This window comes from Centrocercus urophasianus, unplaced genomic scaffold (assembly GCF_019232065.1).
Source record: "Centrocercus urophasianus isolate 14NV4802_14NV808 unplaced genomic scaffold, USGS_Curo_1.0 seq_14, whole genome shotgun sequence".
In the NCBI taxonomy this organism is placed as follows: domain Eukaryota; kingdom Metazoa; phylum Chordata; class Aves; order Galliformes; family Phasianidae; genus Centrocercus; species Centrocercus urophasianus.
The window spans coordinates 22,225,919-22,246,007 of record NW_024884586.1 but is presented as its reverse complement, the minus strand read 5'-3'; the positions used below and the strand labels follow the sequence as shown (position 1 = coordinate 22,246,007).

Here is a 20,089-nt window from a genome sequence, read left to right as displayed (position 1 = left end):
ATAGAATGTGCTCTATTTGGTCCTCTATTTGTCTCAAGTCTCTGCAAGTGTTCTATTTAAAATAGAAATGGGTTATACATAATCTGGAGCTCTACATTTTTGTAAACTGAATATGAGCATTTGTTTTCTAATCCATTGCTGAATCACTGCAACTATATGTTAACAGACCTTTTTTTTATCTCAGGCTGACATGCATGGCACTCTGACCTTTGTATTGATTCCCAGTCAGCAGAGCAAGCCACCTCCTGCAAAGGAGACAGTTGTAAGTAGCTTTACATACCCTTGGTGATGCATACCCTATTTTTCCAGTAGAGCTTAGAACTTTTGTTTTGTAGGTTAAAATTGTTTTGTAGGTTATTTACACTGCAAAACAAAAACCAAATTGCAATTATTTAAATAGTTTGTTACCAGACTTGCACCTGAGTGAACTGTTAAAAATGATTGACAGTGATAAGCTGAAACATGGTGTATTTCTAACTCTGTTTCTAAAATAATAAGAATTTAATAGAAGTAGCACCACTTATGCTTCTGAAATTCTATTTGGAACTTCTCCGTTTCTCTATTTTATATATATGAATTTATTTGATAGAAGTTAAGTGTTCTACTGTAATTTGTAAATATGCTTTGTGAAGAAAAATCTGTATACTGGATGCTTTTGGTATCTTTTTAGTTAACATAACCTTTCCTTAGTCCGCTTCAAGAATTTGAAGAAAGGTTGCACAGATTTCTATCAAAGCAAAAAAAAACCCTAGAACTTAAATGTTTGGTGGCGAAGTAAAGTATTTTTGAAGTGAAATTTTATCTGAAAGCCATAAAATAGGTCTCATTCTGTGTTTGCTATTTAAATATAAGTAAATGAGAATATCTGTGATTCTTTTTGAGTGGTAAGGGCTTAGATTTGTAGCTCAGGATTTTTTTTTGTTGTTGTTCCTAAAGTGGTTAAAAAAATTTGTAGGCTCTAGAATTAATAAAACTTGAAATTCAGGCTTTTATCCATTCCAGTGTCTCCTATATGTCCTAGATACAGTCTGCATTCTATAGGAGTTATCTTGGAGCTTTTATATATCAAACCTCATCTTTAGTTATGGGAAGATGGAGGTGCAACTCTTCTGAAGTCATGGATTTTTCCTTTTTTTTTTTTTTACATTTTTATCTTCCACAGATACATGTGAAAGCACATTTTGACTATGATCCTTCTGATGACCCTTATGTCCCCTGCCGAGAGTTAGGCCTGTCTTTTCAAAAAGGAGATATACTCCATGTCATCAGCCAAGAAGACCCAAACTGGTGGCAGGCTTACAGAGATGGAGATGAAGATAACCAACCACTGGCAGGCCTTATTCCTGGTAAATAAAGATCTAGAAAAACCTTGAAAACTTGTTGTTCCTATAGTTGTAGGAGGCAATATTTTGATTTTTTTTTTTTTTTTTTTAAGAGCTCATATCCACAGCCTTAAAATACCTATGACTTAGAAGATTTTGCAGCAGAGCCCACTGTTGGTTTCATTATACGTTTATTTGAAAGGTTGACCTTTTAGAAGCATCTCCATGTATAAAGTTAAACATCAAGAAAAACGACCACTTCCACTGCAGTTCATGTTTCCTAAATTACTCTGTATTTCCTTATTCTTTTACCCTGGCAACTCTGTGGATTCAGAGTTCCCTCTGCTGGCTACAGCAGCAAAATTGGACTTCAACCTGCTTGTTGCATCCGGAGATGAGAGCAGCTTTTAGGTTTCACACTGTTTCAAGTAGTATCTTTGAAAAATATATTTTCAGGTAGTAACTTTTCTATGTATTTTCACTCAGCCAAGAGCTTCAGTTATTGTAATAATCAAGCTTCCTTTCTAACTGCTGGAAGCCTTTGAGTAATTGAAGTTTCAGAAATTGAAGTCATTATATAATTTTTCTCTTGAAGTATGTAACGTATTCCAGTTCACCACAGTTCTTAGCAGATGAACAGATGTAAATTCCATAGAATAGTATGCTATAATTTGATAATATTTGAATAAGATAGGAGAACACTGATTTCAAATGTAGCGTAGTATCTTTTTCAAGCTGAAATTTTAGAAATGTAGCATAAATATAACGTAATATTAAAAAATAAGAAAAATATATGATCACAGTGACAAAAATGTAGTCTTCCCCATATTTTCAATTTTCAGACAAAACTGTCCAGAAAAGTACGAGGCTGTGCCATTCTCATTTGATGATTATGTTTTGGAAGCAATAAACTGGTTTCTCATCAACTTTAACCTCCGCAAATCTTACTTTTTAGAATTTTTAGAATTTTTTAGAATTTTTCACTCCTTCCATCATTCAGACAAATTTTAGGACGTGATGGGAAGGAAATCAGCTGAGTCCTTAGATCCCATTTCCTGCTAAATACAGCATTGTTGCCAATGTTAAGACAGCTGAAGAAAATGATAGTTAAACAATATGAAAATCCTAAGGAAGTATAGCTTGCATTTGATGGTAGTGCTTGCTTAGTGGCTTGCTTGGCAGCAAATATGGAAGTAGTATTTATTTAAAAAGCACCATATGAGTATTACAAAATGATTATTAATAAAAAAAATCCTGAAAAATTGATTGTGAATGTCACCCAAATTAGACAGTACTAAAAAGACAACAGATACTTTTGTGTACATGAGTTACATCACTTCCAAATATCCAGATTAATTGTGCTGAGTTTCTGAGTTTCATTCTATTGAGGTAATGGAATTTTACATCTTTATAACAAGCAGTTTTCCCCAACGAATTTCTGTTTTATGACATATTCTACTAGAAGCTTCAGAGGTTTAAAATCTTAACCAAATGAGTAAGTCATTAGAAGAAGATATGGAAATGTACACATACTTATGACTATACATAGTAACAGTTTTCGAAAGTTAACTGCTTTTTCATTTTTCCTTAAAATGCTTTCAGGAAAAAGTTTTCAGCAGCAAAGAGAAGCAATGAAGCAAACTATAGAAGAAGACAAGGAGCCAGAGAAATCAGGTTAGATCTGTTCTTTTTGAGGAAAAAGGTGTCTAATAGTAGTGTTAATTACTATTATCTAGAACCTTGTCAGTGTATAGATAGAGAAAATTCTCCATTTCTGTAATACCAGTGTGGTGCTTGCTTGAAGTTCTTGATGTAAATGCAGGCCTGAATTTAGTTTCAATCAGTTTAGTTTCAGTTTTAGAATTTAACATCAATCAGATTATTTTCTCATAATTATTATGCACAGTGTAGATTAATGTAAGGAAATTTTGAGTGCCTCCTTTTTCTTAAAGAATTTTACTCGTAGCAAGACCCAGTTGAAGCTCCTGCTATGCAGAATTTGCTTCATGCACTCTACTGGTATAATAAAATAAGCAACCTAATGTCTTCAGATCTTCAAATCCATGTAGTCAGTAAGATATGAAGCGTTTTACCTCATGGGTATGTAATTGTGATGACTTTATTTTGATTAGGAAAACTCTGGTGTGCGAAGAAGAACAAAAAGAAACGGAAGAAGGTTTTATACAATGCAAATAAAAATGATGGTAAGTAACATCTTTTACATAGTGTGCATTTATAAGTAACTATAGAAGATTTAACAAATGCTCCTGTTTTATTTCCCCAGAAAGCAAGAATAAATAATAAAATAAAAAAAACTGTCTTGGCTTACTAGACGAGTCAATCTTTGAGGTTGTAGAGGGAAGCTTCCTGAAACCTTGCTCTGCAGGACAAATGACACGTTCAACAAGCAATAATGCATTGACCTTATTATTGTTTTTCTTTCAAGATTATGATAATGAAGAAATATTAACTTATGAGGAAATGTCACTGTATCATCAACCAGCAAACAGAAAACGACCTATTGTTCTCATTGGCCCACAGAACTGTGGCCAGAATGAATTGCGGCAGAGACTTATGAATAACGAAGTGGATCGCTTTGCCTCTGCTGTTCCCCGTAAGTTTGATAAGCAGATATGATTGCTTATTCTAAGCATTGCCTACACCCAAATCCTCTTGTGATTAAAATTGTGATTAGAAATTAAGGGGTTTTGAGGAGGTTACAGTCAGCTCTTTGGTGAGGAACAAATTATGTCTTGTGTGGCAGGCACTAGCCTTTGTAAGTAAATGCAAATCCAGTGTCCCAACATAGTGCTATGGAGGTATTATATGACATGCATATTTTTCAATCTGGATAAAGTCGGATTGAGTTACAGAAGGTTAAAGAAGAAACTGGCACATCTAACAAATAATTTTTGGACTAGTTATCCTGCATAAACTTAAACTTAGATGGATTTAATACTTTTCCAAACTATTTACATTTCATTGAATTTTACGTAAAATGTCTTTGGTACCCAAAATTAGTATTACAAATAACTAACAGCTTTTTTTCACCTCCAGAATGCAGCTGCATGGGTGAAATTTATTCTTAACTGACGATTTTTTCTTAGATAAATGTAAGAAGACATCTGAATGTAGATTCGGTCTTTGACTGATCCATCTCTCCAGTACTGTTTATTACACAGAATAAAATACATGTATTTCTTAGCTATTTTAATCAAACGCTGATATTTTCTTTTCACTTGAGTAGGTATGTTTCATTCAGTTTATTTTTTGTGGTTTTGTTTGTAGATACAACTCGGAGCAGGCGGGAAACTGAAGTAGCTGGCAGGGATTACCATTTCGTTTCCCGACAAGCATTTGAGAATGACATAGCTGCAGGGAAGTTTATTGAATATGGAGAATTTGAAAAGAATCTTTATGGTACTAGTATAGACTCCGTGCGGCAAGTGATCAATTCTGGCAAGATATGCCTTTTAAATCTTCACACTCAGGTATGGCAGAAGCTGTTGTCTGCTACGCTTCAATTTTAGCAGCTACTGTGAAAGTCTTGAGAGAGAGATTTTAAGTTGATGTAAAATTAGTCTGTCTGTTTCCATGTTTATTCCAACTTATTTTCAGTGGTGTTCAGTGGACTATTTAGTGTTCTGTGTATTTTCAAACAAGGAACAAAAAGGTTGCATTCATAACTTTTGTATCTGTGCTAAGGTTGAAAGGGATATTAGTTTCCAGATATTTCTCACTAGCTCTACTTTTCTGAATTTAAAAATCAAGATTTTGCTCTAATTTTATGAGCTCTAAGATGTTAGATGGAGAAGTTTTTGGAAAATTCAGATTGCAGTCAGGTCGTTTTTATGTATGTCTTGATACATGTGTAGCCTGGCAATAAATACTCTGAGCATACAGTGTGTTTGACATCCTGTATTTTAATCTTCAAAATAGGAAAGGTTAAACTGGAATTTTTTTTTTTAAAGACCTCTCAATTAAAAGTTTCTAATTCCCTAGCGTTTTGAGAAAAATTGCTTCAATTTAGATTACTTGTTTGATTTTGAAGTTCTTGAGCAAAAGTAAATGTTTGGAGTCCATAACTGTGAGAAATATTGGAATATAAATCTTGTAAAAATGGTGACTGAATTCTGAGTGGCAGTAGTAATACCGTTATTGTTAATTGGATGGAAATTTCTTAGGTGTTCAATATTTAATACTTTTTCTACAGTCACTGAAGACACTACGTAATTCTGACTTGAAGCCATATATTATATTTGTCGCACCACCTTCGCAAGAGAGATTACGTGCTTTGTTGGCCAAAGAAGGGAAAAATCCAAAGGTAATATATCTAACACTTCTTCTGAAGCCATTCTGCTTTTTTACGTATGGTTTTGGAATGCTTTTGGTGAACAAATGCATGTGCTTTTTTTTTTTTTTTTTTTTTTTTGAATTGGATGCTGGCATGGTATTGACAGTATAGAGGAGGTGGTTAGTCAGAGATCTCTGCTCCAGGCTAGCAAGCAGACTACACTAGCTGAACGTGAGAGATGTGTGACAAGAGAATCCATTTGCCTGCGGCACAGTTAGTCCCTGCATTTGGGTACAAAGATGATGTTTAATTTCAAAACTGCAGAAAATATGACTTTGTGTTCAAGGTAATCTGGGAATGATTTTAGGGAGGAATTTTTTTTCTTTTTAGAATTTATCTGGTCTTGGAAAAGCACTTTAAAAATGTATTCTAAACCTCTTCAGATAAAATTATTTCTGTGCTTGATCCTGTACGATTATTTCTCAAGACCTCAGCTTACCCAGTTCAGATCAATTATTTAAATGCAAAGCTAGCATTGACAGAGTTGACACCTGCAAATTAAGCCAGGATGTTTGAAAGCTCAGAAGAGGTCCTTATTAATTTATGGGACACCACATTGCATCAGCCACAACAACCCTAGGCAACTCTGCAGGTTTTGGGCAGAGTGGCTGGAATGAAGACTGTACGGAAGAAATGAACTTGGGGGGTGTTGGTCAATGTTTGGCTGAACGTGAGCCTGCAGTGTGCCCAGTGGCCAAGAAGGTCAAGGTTATCCCAGCTTGTATTAGTAGTAGTGTTGCCAGCAGGAACAGGGAAGTGATCATCCCTCTGTTCTCAGTACTGATGAGGCTGCGCCTCAAGTACTGTGTTCAGTTTTGGGCCCCTTACTACAAGAAAGACAGCAAGGTCTTGGAGTGTGACCAGAAAAGGGCAGTGGCGCTGTTGAGGGGTCTGCAACACAAGTCTTCTGGGAAGTGGCTGAGGGAACTGGAATTGTTTAATCTGGAGAAGAGGAGGCTCAGGAGAGACCTTACTCTCTACAATTACCTGAAAGGAGGTTGTAGTGAGTTGCACCAGAGGAGATTCAGGTTAAACGTTAGGAAAAACTCCTTCTCCAAAAGAGTGGCCAGACACTGGAATGGGTTGCTCGGGGAGGTGGTGAAGTCACCGTCCCTGGGGGGAGGCATTGTAAAAACATTTAGGTGTTGTACTGAGGGACATGGGTTAGTGGGGAAATATTGGTGATAGGTGGATGGGTGGACTGGATGGTCTTGTAGGTCTTTTCCAACCTTGGAGATTCCGTGATGCTATACAATTGCATTGCTACAGTAATGCAGTTCTGTAACTGGACTCTACTCTGCAGTGGTGAATAGGAAGCGCTTTTCTACCATGGAGTGCTAGTTAAGCGTAATGTAGTTTGCACTGAGGAAGAAACAATTGTTTTACTGTAACTGCATCTATTCATAGGAGTTCCTAAAACAGCTGTGATCAAGAATCACTTCTCACTGAGCTCTGTGTTTTGCTCTCCATCTTTAATTTAAGGGTGTGATGTATTGTAAAATCTAAAAGAGCATTACCGTCCAAGCCTTAAATGGGAAGGTGGTGGTTATTGTTGCTTTGCCTGGGTCGAAATTAATCATATTCTCTAAGTAGACGTTTTCTCCTTCATGGTTATCCAATGAGTAAAACCTTATTGTACATAAATATTAAATTTGCCCTTTTTTTTTTTTTGTTGCAGTAGTCAAAGAATCCTTCAAGGACAAAAAAAAAATACTGTTGTTGGTACTAAATCACGCTCCTTTTTTTCAAATTAATTGTGTTGGAGTTGTCTTTCAGATAGATGAAGGCTACGGTGTTAAACACCTTCCCATTATGTAGTAAAGACTATTTCTTGCATGTGTAACTTGGATTTTCTTAAGAATATGTAAAGCATATAGGAAAGAGAAATCTGTTTCAAAAGCAATTTCAGAACTATCTTTTAAAACATTTTCTGAAAATATACCTGGATATTCCCTTATGAAATACAAAAGATATGTTGCAGAAGAGGAAATGAAACGTTTTTTAGAAATCAAACTTAGAGAAATTCTTAAGTAAAACCATCTGTTTCTGCTTCTCCTTAGAATCACTTTTCTACTTGTACAATTTTTCTGCTGTACCGTTTACTTAATTCTATGGTGATCCCATTGATTTCGGTGTGTACCTTTTATGGTGGCTCTCGTAATCTTTTATTGGTGAAAATATTCCAGTGACAGCTGCTGCCTTTGGCTGTTCAGTGTCTGCAGAGATCCATCTTCAGAGGTGTGCAGTTCGGCACCATTGAGCTTTCGCTTTCTGCTGTCTTCTGTTTTTTCTAGAAAGGTAGTAGGCTTAGCAGCCAAACTGATTTTTGAGAAACATGTTTGAGGAGCCTCAGTAGGATGTATGTCATAAAAGGAGCAGTGCTGTGTCTTCCTCATGTACTTCAGTCAAGGACTGTCTTTTACAGGATTGCCACTTGTGGCCAATGAGAAATAGTTGCCTTTGGTGTTAAAATGTGCGGTAGTTCATTGGTGTCAAAAATTTAGCAATACAATTAAAAATCCATGCATAAGGCCTGAGTTGTTACTTTCCCTTTTCTTTTTACGGGAGGGGCTTACACACATACAATAACTCCCTGTTCTTTATTTGCAGCCAGAAGAGTTGAGAGAAATCATAGAGAAGACAAGGGAGATGGAACAGAACAATGGTCATTACTTTGATACAGCAATTGTGAATTCTGATCTTGATAAGGCTTATCAAGAGTTACTTCGGTTAATAAACAAACTTGACACAGAACCCCAGTGGGTACCCTCTACCTGGCTACGATGAAAGAGAATAATTCCAGGGGACAAATGGGCTTCAGTTGAGTAATCATTCTAAGATCACGTGTAGGTCTGCCCAGTTAGTGAGTAATAAATGTCTGAGCTCTGGACCTCATTGGCTGCATCCTTTATAAGTGAAATTAGGTATTATTGGAAAAAAAAAAAAAAAAAAAAAAAAAAAAAAAACAAAAAAAAAAAAAAAAAAAAAAACCAGTCAGCTTGAGAGCTGATTTAACTGTTCTAGAGGTTGTCCAAATTTTCTTTTTCTATGGTCTAGAAATGGAGACCTTGTCCGTTCTAAAGCTTTAGATTTTTCTAGCAACAACTTTTATACGTAAATTCTCTTTTTTCTACCTAGTCACCCTTAGGAAAGCAAAGATTTTAAGTGTTGTGTATTTGTATATACAGTCCACATTGTCACATAGTTATAAATATGAATGTTATTTAACGCTTAACTTAATGACTTCATGGGACATGGCGGTCGTTCAGGAGTGTAATTCTAGAGATCGTTGGGCAGAGAAATAATCTACATGTGAAGGATGTGATTAATGAGAAATCTGTCCTTTTCAAAAAATTGAAGAACAAAGATGCTACTCTGGTCTGGAGCTACCTGGTGAGGCTTGATTTTATATTCTAATTCTAAAAAACATTCCACTTTCTAATAGCACTGTAATTGGAAAATGTGTATAATGTAAATATTTCAATCCTTGTGTCATCTTAGGCAGGCTTTTTAATTCTGGGTTGACTGCACATTAATTTTAGGTTCAATTAAAGATGAATTATATTGATCTTTTAGATGTGATATTTTTATGGAATTTTCCTTGAAACAGTGGCTGATTGGAGCTGCTGTTTTCTGCAGATCTGTAGAGATATTTAGGAAGGCAGAGATTATATTTTTATGAAAAATATGTAGTTATAAAACATTGCTTGGAAGTCAGCTGAAGTTCTCACGTTTTATAACAGAATACTGGCTAAAATAGGCTGATGTGCTGAACATTGGAAGATAAGTGGGTTTTGTAATCTCTGTGAATGGCTCGTTTTGTGGCTGTTGCTCTAACAGATAACTAACTGGAATTAAAACAGCTGAAGGTAGCTATTGTGTTATAAACAAGTATTGTAATTCACTAGCCAATATATTGTCCTGCATTTGCTCACTACTGCAGTAAAAAATGGGTGAAACACTGGTAACTGACTGAGAAGTTGCAACAAGATGGAACTTACTAAACAAATAACTTGAAATGAGTGAATAGAAGGCAAAGTCTGTATCCTAGTGTGTGCTCTGCGAAACAGATCAGATCACCTCTACATCTTCAAATCTGAGCTATGACATTAGTTAACTACAACAGCTGTGTCTGCAGTGGGGGGAATTCTATTGCTAAAGCTAACTGAAGATTACTATCTGGGCTGTTTGAGTTTAGGGTAGCACAGCCCTTGAATGTGAATATCTCTTAATGTTAGCCGTGGTGTTCATTACTTCCTCCAGGTAAAACACGAGTTATGTCGGTTTGTTGTTCACTCCTGTCTAATGCAGAAGGATTTAACAAGTAGTTGATTTTTTTTCCATACTGTCTTGCATATATTCAAGTTCTAATGGAACAAACTCATACCTGTAGCTGAACAGAGACCTCCAAGTATATGGGGAATATAAAGAAATTATAAAATAACATTTCTATTTAGTGAACTAACATTTTGGATTGAAAAATTAGAGTGTGCTCCTGTCCTGCCTGCTACAAAGCAAAATTATTTGCTGGTTTAATATTTAGGGCTGAGAAGCAATTAAAGGGGTAAGTAGTGACCCTTCAGGAAAAAAAGAAAGCTGGGGGGGAAGGGGTGGGTGAGAGGATTGAAAATTCCATGTTAGGAAAAAAAAAAATATGAAGTGTTCTAGATATTGATGTAAGAGTAAGGTACTCAAATTGATAGCTTTTCTTGCCTCACGCTGCAGGCATGTTTTCAGTTTAATCCATAGTTCAAAAACTACAATGTTCAGGTATATTGAATGTTTCATAGGTGACAAAGTACTCATACCAACTCTACCCTTTTTAAGAAGATTGTAGATATTTTAGGCTCTTTGGTATTGACTGTGTCACTGTGGGACAAGAAGATGAAAAGCTGTAAAATTTGTTACTTAAGAGTAACTTAGCTACAGAGATACTGTCCAAATTCCTGCAGCCACAATCATCTTGAGATGGTTGCTGAAGCCCCCTTATGTATTCAGTGTGATAGCCTGAGTCAGTCTCAGTAATTGCTGTTAATGTCTTTGATGTTTCTCCCCAGTTTCTCTGAAATGTTGTACAGAGGCTGCTTGTAAAGCAATAAGTTCTTGAATGTAGACTTGAAGAATGTTGAGGTTCAGCTCTACTCTCTTAATTCCCAAGGCACACAGTACTGATATCCATATAACGAGGTGCTATGATATTTATAACCAGTGTTAGCTGTCCTGCTAAAGGGCTTTAGCACCACTAAGAAATGTACTTGGCTGTCCCATCCTGCCATCAGTTTGGATCTGGAACTACCTGGTTTAAGAAATTACTCTGCCTTTTTTACTATTTTTAACGCAGATTGTGTTTATTCCCTTGAGAGTAAAAGAGAATATGCAAACTTCATTGGTGAAACACTTTATCATGGGCCTTGTAGTGAGCTGTATCAGACCAAAATGAAGGTAATCTGCATTTTTATCAGTCCAGATTTAATTAAAAGTAAACATTAGTTGAATTGTGTAAAATTTTTGAATGTAATTACATGTTACTTCTTAAAATGTAGGGTGGGGGTTTAATGCCTTAATTAAGGTAACTTTATTCAGACCTGTGGTTAGCCCCACATTGTACTTTTATATGTGTATCTGCACTCTGTATTTTGAGACATCATGAACTGCACACTAATGTAAAAATGTAAAATATTTCTAGATTTAAAATAAATCACTGTACAATTTTATTATTGTAGTGAATCTTGGGAATTGTCTCACTGCTGTTTTCCTGAATGTGTGAAAGATGGCCTAGAAGATTATCTCTTTACTTCCTTCACTAGGATAAGTGGTGTTGGAATGGAACAAAATACATTCTTAGGTCTACAGATTCTCTCTGCAGTCTTACTCTATTTACTTATAGCTGCTGCCTCATTTATTTTAATAACTACTTCATTTCTGGTAAATTCAAAGGCTTCATCAGTCATCACAATTCATCACAAGCTTTAGGTATCCATAAGCTGCCTTGATGGGACACATTTTCACAGGGACATGCCTGTCGCCTTGTTTGTAAGCCATGGAATTTCATGTATCAGAATGCAGTGAGTTCCAGAATAAAATTTAGTTTGCTGATTTTTGGATCAGCGTCCACTTCACACCAACTTGAACCCCTCTTCAGCTGAATTCTATTCCAGGTAAGGTAATAAACTGCTATATGATAAATTGCCATCTGTAGAAGTAGGAGAAATGACACTGTTACAAAGTGTAAAAAGGAGCAAAAAATGGCTGTTCAAACAGCATGTATAGCCTTTTCAATGCTACCAGTAGGGGGCTTGGAGGAAAGATGGGTTATTTGGCAATAGAAGTGGTTACCCAGGATATTGAGAAGGCTGAGGTGTTAGTGACTGACAGTGCACTGGCACAGGCTACCTGGAGAAGCTGTGGGTGCCCCATCCCTGGAGGCATTCAAGGGAAAGTTGGATGGGGCTCTGAGCAACCTAATCTGTGGTGGGTGGCAGCTTTGCCCACAGCAGGGGAGATGGAACTTGGATGGTCTTTAATGTCCCTTCTGACCCAAGCTGTTCTGTGTTTCCATTAAATCAGTGTGATGGTTTCCAAGCTTTTCAGACAATGGTCTTTTAGAATCAGGAGCCAGGCATAACATATTCAACAGTTAGAACTTTTACTCGTTTCTAGTACAGACAGTATACAAGTTGGCAGAATCTCTAATTAGAACCATAAATGTCTTAGGCCAGTGGTAACAATCGTGCAACAGAAATAAATCACACAAGACTATGGATTTCATCAACAGGTTAGAAAACCAGAGCTGCCTACACTTACATTTTACTTCACTTGTGCCAGTACCTGCTTTAAGCAACTTTGACATTAATTCACATTCTAGAAGTAGTGAACAGTGCGTGCATCTCCTTAAAATAACATTTTCCACTGCTTGTAGTAGTGAAGGAAGCAATTAAAAAGGAATCTGACTAGGCAAATCCAGAGCCGTCTTCTACAAAGAACAGTTGTGGACAGCCATTCCTATTACGTGAAGAAGCAGGCTGAACACGTAACAGAAGGCCTTCCTGATATTAAAGCACCTTATTAATCTCTCCTTTTCTTCCAAATGCTGTATTTGAGTTCCCAGATTTCTAATCTCCCAGGAGAAATCCACAGTCTGGTCAACTCAGGCTTAGACACCAAACTGAGAAGCCACATAAATATGATTGAGGCAATGTCCCAAATTATACAGTAAATGGGCATTCTGTATTTTGGGTCCCCTGCTCCAAATACAACAACTGCATCAGGTTACTCAAAGAGAAGGTCTTCATCTTTCTCTTCTGCTAAGAGATTGGCTGGTTCACGTTCCCCACCAGCAGCCCTCCTCAGCTCCCGTTCTTTCTCGGATTTTTCTTTCAGTACCTTTTTCTTTTCCTGGATCTTCTTTAACCTGTGAAAAGAAATGTGGCAGATCTGTGAAAGCAATATGATGTTTCCATAAAACAGACCAACAACAAAGATGCCATACATGTTGGCTATGATAAAGCTGCTTGGAAAAGTTCACCAGGAAATTGTCACTAGATGCTGCCCTTAAACAACATTCATCATCTCTGCAGATTTACTTATTTACCCAAATTCTAAATGACATTCTTGACCATAAGCAAGTGTTGTATTATACTACTCTGCTCTTCTTGAATGAAGGCAAATTACATTTGTTTCATTTCAATTTTGACATCTTTTCCCCAGAACACTAGCTTCTGTGGCAGAGGTGTCCTCAAAGCAGAAGAACTCAGAGTACTGTATTCCATCATTCCCACGGGAGGAAAGATGAAGACAGCCATGTACAACCCAGTAGTAGAGCTACATATGAAACTGTGACAAGTAATTGCAGCTCTTCAGTTGCCCAGCTCTGGAAACTCAGTGCACAGTAAGAATAGTGTTCTTTGCCTCATTTCTTGAATAATTTTCTGCTGTCCACCCTGAGGTACAGTCTATTTGTGAAAATGAACACTCTGGTCTTGTTTTACATAGTTACCTGTAGAATTCCTCTCGCTCTCTTTCATCCAGTTCTGTGATGATATAGGAAAGAGTGCGCTCGATCCTGGGAATAATCACTAAACAAATATAAATCAGGAAGTTGATGGACCACTGCTACATTACCTGGGAAGTTACCATAATGCAGTGCACAGAGGTTTATTTAAAGTTATTCTAGTAATTCTTCAAGGCTCTCTGGATGCCCATTCTGCCACCCCATCCAAATATAATAAACACGTTGCCACGTTTCTACTGAAAACCACCACCAAAATGTTGTAAGTTATGCTAGGAAATACTACAGAAGTAGTTATTAAAACATCTTAAGACAGAGACAATCCCCTCTTTTGTTTGTAGTGTACATACTTAAAGTAGTAATTCACAGGTCAGTGGCAGACACTCCAGAATACGTTTCTGTAATCTTTGCTCTTGCAGGTTGTCAGTACAACTTCCTAAAACTTATCACCCCCTATACTCCAGCCCCTTTGCAGTATGTGTTATAGTAATTGTACTCAGGAGTTCTTAAACTGGTTTCAAATCATACTAACAGGCAATCAGTCAAAAGAAGAGTAGCTTCCAGGACTCAGCTCCCCACCTTGCACAGAGAGACAAAAGCACTGTGCATCCCAAAAGGAAAAATACTCACCGTGTTCAATTGCATTCACACGTCTATTTGTTATTTTAATGGCTTCGTCCAAAGTAACAAAGGATGTCTGATGGAATGGGAACAAATAACAAGATGAACTCAGCATTTCGATCTATTCTACACACAAAACCAAACCTTGCTTGGAAGCCAAAGCTGCTCATTTTATAGACTACATTTTTGATAGAAGCAGAATTGTTTCTAGAAATGTTGGTGCTCTTACTGTTTATTACCAGATTATATCTGAACCCTGAACTCTAGCAGCTTCAGCTACAAACTACACTCCAACCACTTCCTCAGAATTTCTTCTTAGTGCTCTAGAATGTGAAGAGGTGATATTGTAACTGTGTTTAGTGGCTGAAAAAGGGTTGAAATTTGGTTAAAAGCACTGGGACTAAAAGCCTATAATACAGCTGAAAGTAATGAGCTTACAGTCCATTGAGACTATACTTTCAGTTCAGAACTGAGAAATCAGAGACCCCCCACACTTCTTTCTCCCATCAACCTGTAAGGAGGCCAGTTCCACAAGCAGCTCCACAGCTTTGGCATAGTTCCTCTTCAGCTTAGCTAGCTGTTCTCCACCTCTGGCCAAGCCAGTCAGCTCATAGCCTGAGAAAAAAACAACATAAGGTTTGTTGCTAATGCTAGCATGGTTTATTCTCACTAGATAAAAAGTAGTATCTGCACTTTACAAACTAGAGGGATGCAGACAGCTCAGACAGTGGCAAGATAAAGCCTTTGCCTTCTAAGAAATCCATTTTCATAATGGTTTGTGCTACTACAAATCACTGTTGTCTATATCCACTCTAAGATCTGCCAGTTCAAAAATATAGTAAATAAGGTTTCTCCTCATCTGAAAAACTCACTGATTTAGTAAACTAAAATCCACTATAGCCCATATTTAATCCCTTAATGTTAGAGAAACAGTACAAAGCAAAAATAGCTTTGCAAACAGCAAAATGTGGAGAAAAGAAATATTCTTGTGCCCATGATGTAAGCTGACTTATCAGCAAGGCATGACAAGTATTCTTCTATTAGCACAGAACGGCTATGAGTACACAAAAGGCAGAATATGTTTTCTACTTACTGTCTCCTCCTTCCTGATAATGCTCAAAAACCGGCAAGGTTACCCCTGACAAGAAAGAACGCAGATTTGTGTAAAGGGACATAAAGGCTAATATATTTTTTTTCTTTTTAAGTACAGCACATTTGTAGTCAATGTGCTTTTAACACATTCTGTAAGCTCAGAAGCTTTGTTTCCAAAATCTTCCTATATAGTTTGAAAAAATTAAATTATGCCAATTTTTCTATTTTAATATGGAATTTCAGCATTATGCTGAGATAACGGATCAGACGTGTGAAAAATTCAGATTATTCCATTTCATTTAATATTCAATTTTATATTACTATTTTGTACTTAGAGAATCACAGAATCATAGAGGTAGGAAGATATCTATTGTCCTTAATATTCCTTAATCATTCAATCTTGATTATTTTTTCTTGTTTTATTCAAAAACAATTACAGATATGTAATGTTCTGAAATGTATTTAATCTTGATACTTTTTTTCCTGATTTATTTTCAGTAATGGTAGTTTATGACAATTACGCTCTGTTTGAAGATCTAAAAATTAGGACTGCAGTTTACGTACATTCATTTCATCTTATGAGAGGCTAAACATAAAAATTTATCTCCTGTATCTAAAAAATCTTAGCAAATTATAAGTGTTCCTACTGTTAGATGAATAAGAGAAACAAAGAAGAACAGATGGTGTTTGGAGACGTTTTTACATATTTCAGAAAGTGTTCCCACAGCTCCCCTGAAAGTTGAAATGTCTATTGTCTACAAAAGAGTCACCTGCTACATTGTCTTTCTTAGCTCTGATCTTGACTTGAGCTTTGTTCACATTCTGGATCACGGTGGTACTGTAAAGAAGAAAATATGTATCTTAACCAGGAACACCGAAGTGGTCCATTACTTCATCGTTATATCCAAAGAGAAGGAGTTATCAGGTAACATTGTTATCTGCATCTAGTGGCTTTCCTACAATGTTTGGCAACAAAAGCAGCAGTCTTCACAAAATGTAACTCTGGAAACGTCTTAGACCAAGTACACAAAGCATTTCTAAAAACTAGCAAGTTATCTGGTGAATGACACTAAAATATCTTAAAAACGTTAAATCTTAATCAACTTGAGATTTTCTTCCCACTGAAAGCAATTTCAAGGCTTAAATGCAGATCAAGACCACACTGCTGTTCATTTTTACAAGTTCATATTTATTTGTTCCTTCAGAACAGTATTAAATTTGTTTACCCATTAACTCTTACTATGTTAACAACCTTGAGCTGGCACAACAGTTCATCCTGAAGGATTCTGAAGCGTCTCATATTCTTCCAAGAACAGGTTATCGTACCAGCTCTTCCACTGGAGTACAATTTACTTACTGGGTGGAATCTGACTATTGTTTACAGCTAAACACTATACCTGGTTAAGACAGGAAACAGCACCATATCCAAATGAAAGGGCAAAAATGCCTTTTGCCCTCCAGCAGCACACAGGTTACTACTGTGTCTGAACACTGAGCTCTTCCCCATAAATTGGTGGTACCTGCAGCTGAATCATTAACAGCTCCCCAACTTTATTCCACAAGACCGACGTATGCTTAGATGAATCATAGAATCGTAGAATCACCAAGGTTGAAAAAGACCTGAAAGATCATCCAGTCCATCCGTTCCCCTATTCCCAATAGCTCCCACTAAACCATGTCCCTCAACACAACATCCAGTCTTTCCTTGAACACCCCCAGGGTCGGTGACTCCACCACCTCCCTGGGCAGTCCATTCCAGTGCCTGACCACCCTTTCTGAAAAGTAATACTTCCTAAAAATTATTAAAATACAATTAAAAGGTTAGTTTCTCCTGTCACAAATAGCCCTCACTAGCCCTAGTGAGATGAGTGGTCATGAAACAAGAGGCTAAAACAATTAGTAGAACCCCTGAATGTCTTAGTGGGAGAAAACATCACATTTTAGATCCCGACCTCAAGTCCACAACAAAAACCAAGATAATGCGTAATCCAATACTCTGCTAAACATTCTTGTTTACCTGTGTTCTAGATTCTAAACTGAAAAATCCACCTCCTTCTCAAATCAAGAATTTGCACATAAATTCTCTTAATTTTTCAGCTCACTTTTCTTACATGTTTTCATCACACAAACGGTCGCTCTCTTGCAGTTGTCTCTCACCTTAATGGAATTCACTTGTCATGTCCCACTATGTCTGCTGTCTTTTTTTTTTCCTTGTTAAAAGTTCATTTAAGAAATTTCTTATTTCCAAAAGAGAAATCAACAATCAAAAAAGGATGCCCATAAGATCAGCAATCCTTACCTGAAATCTCCTGCTGTAAACTTTGCCTCGGCAAGTGAAAAGGCAGCTTCTCTCATCACCTCACCCATCAGCAACTTAGTCTGTTTGTTTTTTTTTAAAGAGACATCAAATACAAGGTATATATTCTTTTTCAAAGAAGACAAGAAAACAATAGGAAATATAAGAAAGAAGGAAAGAGAAAGTACTCTATCTGCAGTTTACTCTCAACTTGCTAATTAGAATTTTCAGTAAATGACTGGTAAAAAATGAAATACAATTAAAACCCATCCAATATGGTAGAAAGTAACAAGATCTACTAAGTTCTACTGAAATCTTCTAAATTTATACACTGCTGGAGACAGGAAAGCAGAGTTATGCTCCCCTATCCTCAATAGTATCCCTTACAAATAACGGATTATCCACAATGTTGTCCTACGTTCTGGTTTATCTAATGAACTTACAAGAATGAGAATGCACAACTGACAACCAGATTTCAAATCAAGTGAGCCTAAGAGAGAAAAATTCTAATTTGCCTACCTCAATAATTTTCTTAAGGATCTGCCTGAATCGGAGTGTCAAAGCGTCAGACTTCTTCTTCAAGAGGTTGCGACCTGTTTGAGCTCCCTTCAAACGAGCCTTCATGATGGTCTGAGCCCTGTTACAGAAAAAGAAATAAAAATGCCCTGCTTCAGCCAAAGGCATTTAAGGAGAAAAAAAACTTATGTCCATGTCAGAAAATGTTGTATGACTAATTATGAAGCAATGGAGAAACATCAGCATGGTACAACAGGAAACAATTTCAATTTATTCATTTCCAGTAGCAAACTTCCAAGTTTCTGGTGCAAAACTATGAACTGAAGAAGCATCTAAATCTCTCTTCCCTTTCAGCTGTGGAGGATATTTAATTTGAAGAATCTTTTTGACTTAACTAAAATCTCAGTCACTATATTTACGCTAACTTAAGCTACTGCTTTGTTTATGGAGCTATAATGCACAAAGGACAACATTCAGGTCTGTAAAACTTTTTCCTCTCCGAAAAAATAAGCGCAGTTACGATTCTGTCTACACAGTGAACACAGTCACTTCTCCACTCCACTGGCTTGATAGGAGAATAACTCCATTGAAGTTTACAAGAAGCACACACACTTTCTGAATGTCCATGAGAAAAACCATAAGTCCAAGAACAAAAAAAAGCAACTCAATGTTTCCAACAAACATGCCCCTGTTACCACCTTGAACTACCTTCACACTCTGCTCACCACCTGCCAGGGACTGGCTCCCTTTCTGGTTCAAGCAAGACCTCACAGGCTGAGAGAGCATTAAGAAGTCATGTTTACCATTTAGGAGGCTGAGCAGCTTCTGTAAGCAATCATAGCCAGCACAGCAGAGATCATGCCAGCAGCACAAAACAAATAAACCTTGTACAATTCTGTTCTGTCAGTTAACAAAAAACTTTTTTGTGGAGGCAGGCCACCTGTAGTTTTAACATCCTAATTTACACTCCTATCAACTATCAGCCAGTTATTGATCGATTACCTCACTGAAACAGATTTGGTAAATGATAAATCCTTGTGCAGCACTGCCTTCCCACCACATTAATGGGGCAGCACGCAAAACAGATACCTTTTAAAAGAGACTGAGGTGCCTCGTCCTCAGACACATAAATTGAATGAAAGGAGCCAGAGAGCAGCTGACTTGGTAGGTGTTATCATTTACTTCTGACTTGAGGTTCAAAAGAGAACCATGCAGCACATTAATCTTTCCATATAAACTGTTACCTCACACCTAACAGTCAGTTTTAAGCACTTGTGTTCACTGCAATGCCAGCTGCTGTGCTGAGCCCCGTCAGGAGACACCTGACCGCATGACACACCGTCTGCTGCTCTCTGGGAAGCTACGGGAAATCTGACTGCACGCTGCACTTCCCTTTTTGTTCTTTTTTTTCTAAAGGCTTTACGGCCAGCCTGTCGTACAACGGTATCGGCGTCCTCTGTGGAACAGCAAAGGGCAGCGGCTGTTTGAGTCGTGCGTTCTCCCGACACGCACTCTTATTTCGTACATGGAGCCCCGTGCAGCCGCAGGTCTGTGCGCGCTGACGGCTGGCTTCGAGCCGCCCGAGGACCCCGCAGCCTCCGGCCGCTTAGAGACGCATTTACGCAAGAAGCGACCCCGGAGCTCTCCCTCCCAACCCGGCGCCTCGGTCCGGGGGCGGCTGCTCGCTCCTCAGCCTGCCCGCGCCGCGGCCGGCCGACACTCACATCCGCGACGGGAAGATCTCGATGCGGTCCTTGCCCGACATGGTGGCGGCGACGGCCGAACGGGCCCGTTCCCACTGTCACCTCCGCGGTCGCCGGTCACGTGACGCGGCGCTACGCCCGCCCCGCCCCGCGGCGGAGGGAGGGGTTTCCCAAGGG

At 37.7% G+C, this 20,089-nt stretch overlaps 2 protein-coding genes across 2 annotated transcripts in view; one reads left to right on the top strand and one right to left on the bottom strand.

Annotated features, from left to right (window-relative positions):
* PALS1 (protein associated with LIN7 1, MAGUK family member) overlaps positions 1-11,390 on the top strand; it is a 51,876-nt gene extending 40,486 nt beyond the window's left edge. Inside the window, exons 7-14 of the mRNA XM_042814045.1 lie at positions 185-262; positions 1,163-1,346; positions 2,925-2,996; positions 3,455-3,526; positions 3,769-3,936; positions 4,611-4,813; positions 5,536-5,646; positions 8,287-11,390. Of these exons, the coding sequence (XP_042669979.1) occupies positions 185-262; positions 1,163-1,346; positions 2,925-2,996; positions 3,455-3,526; positions 3,769-3,936; positions 4,611-4,813; positions 5,536-5,646; positions 8,287-8,463 (1,065 nt within the window). The 3' untranslated portion in view covers positions 8,464-11,390. The remainder of the gene's footprint in view (positions 1-184; positions 263-1,162; positions 1,347-2,924; positions 2,997-3,454; positions 3,527-3,768; positions 3,937-4,610; positions 4,814-5,535; positions 5,647-8,286) is intronic.
* A 915-nt stretch (positions 11,391-12,305) lies between these two features.
* On the bottom strand, positions 12,306-20,033 carry ATP6V1D (ATPase H+ transporting V1 subunit D). The gene is made up of 9 exons (XM_042814047.1): positions 19,934-20,033; positions 18,213-18,330; positions 17,697-17,776; positions 16,168-16,235; positions 15,399-15,443; positions 14,817-14,920; positions 14,315-14,381; positions 13,673-13,751; positions 12,306-13,087 (listed from the first exon to the last, which is right to left on the bottom strand). Exons 1-9 carry the CDS (start codon positions 19,972-19,974, stop codon positions 12,946-12,948), a joined length of 744 nt encoding a protein of 247 aa, XP_042669981.1. The 5' UTR covers positions 19,975-20,033; the 3' UTR covers positions 12,306-12,945.
* Positions 20,034-20,089: the final 56 nt, after the last annotated feature.

Excerpts from the sequence above, each read along its gene's own strand:
- ATP6V1D (XM_042814047.1), bottom strand. The coding sequence starts at position 19,974 with ATGTCGGGCAAGGACCGCATCGAGATCTTCCCGTCGCGGAT. Across the intron at positions 16,236-17,696 it reads TTTACAGCAGGAGATTTCAG|TACCACCGTGATCCAGAATG; the intron begins GTAAGGATTGCT and ends TCTTCTTTACAG. Across the intron at positions 14,921-15,398 it reads TTATCAGGAAGGAGGAGACA|GCTATGAGCTGACTGGCTTG; the intron begins GTAAGTAGAAAA and ends TTTTTTTCTCAG.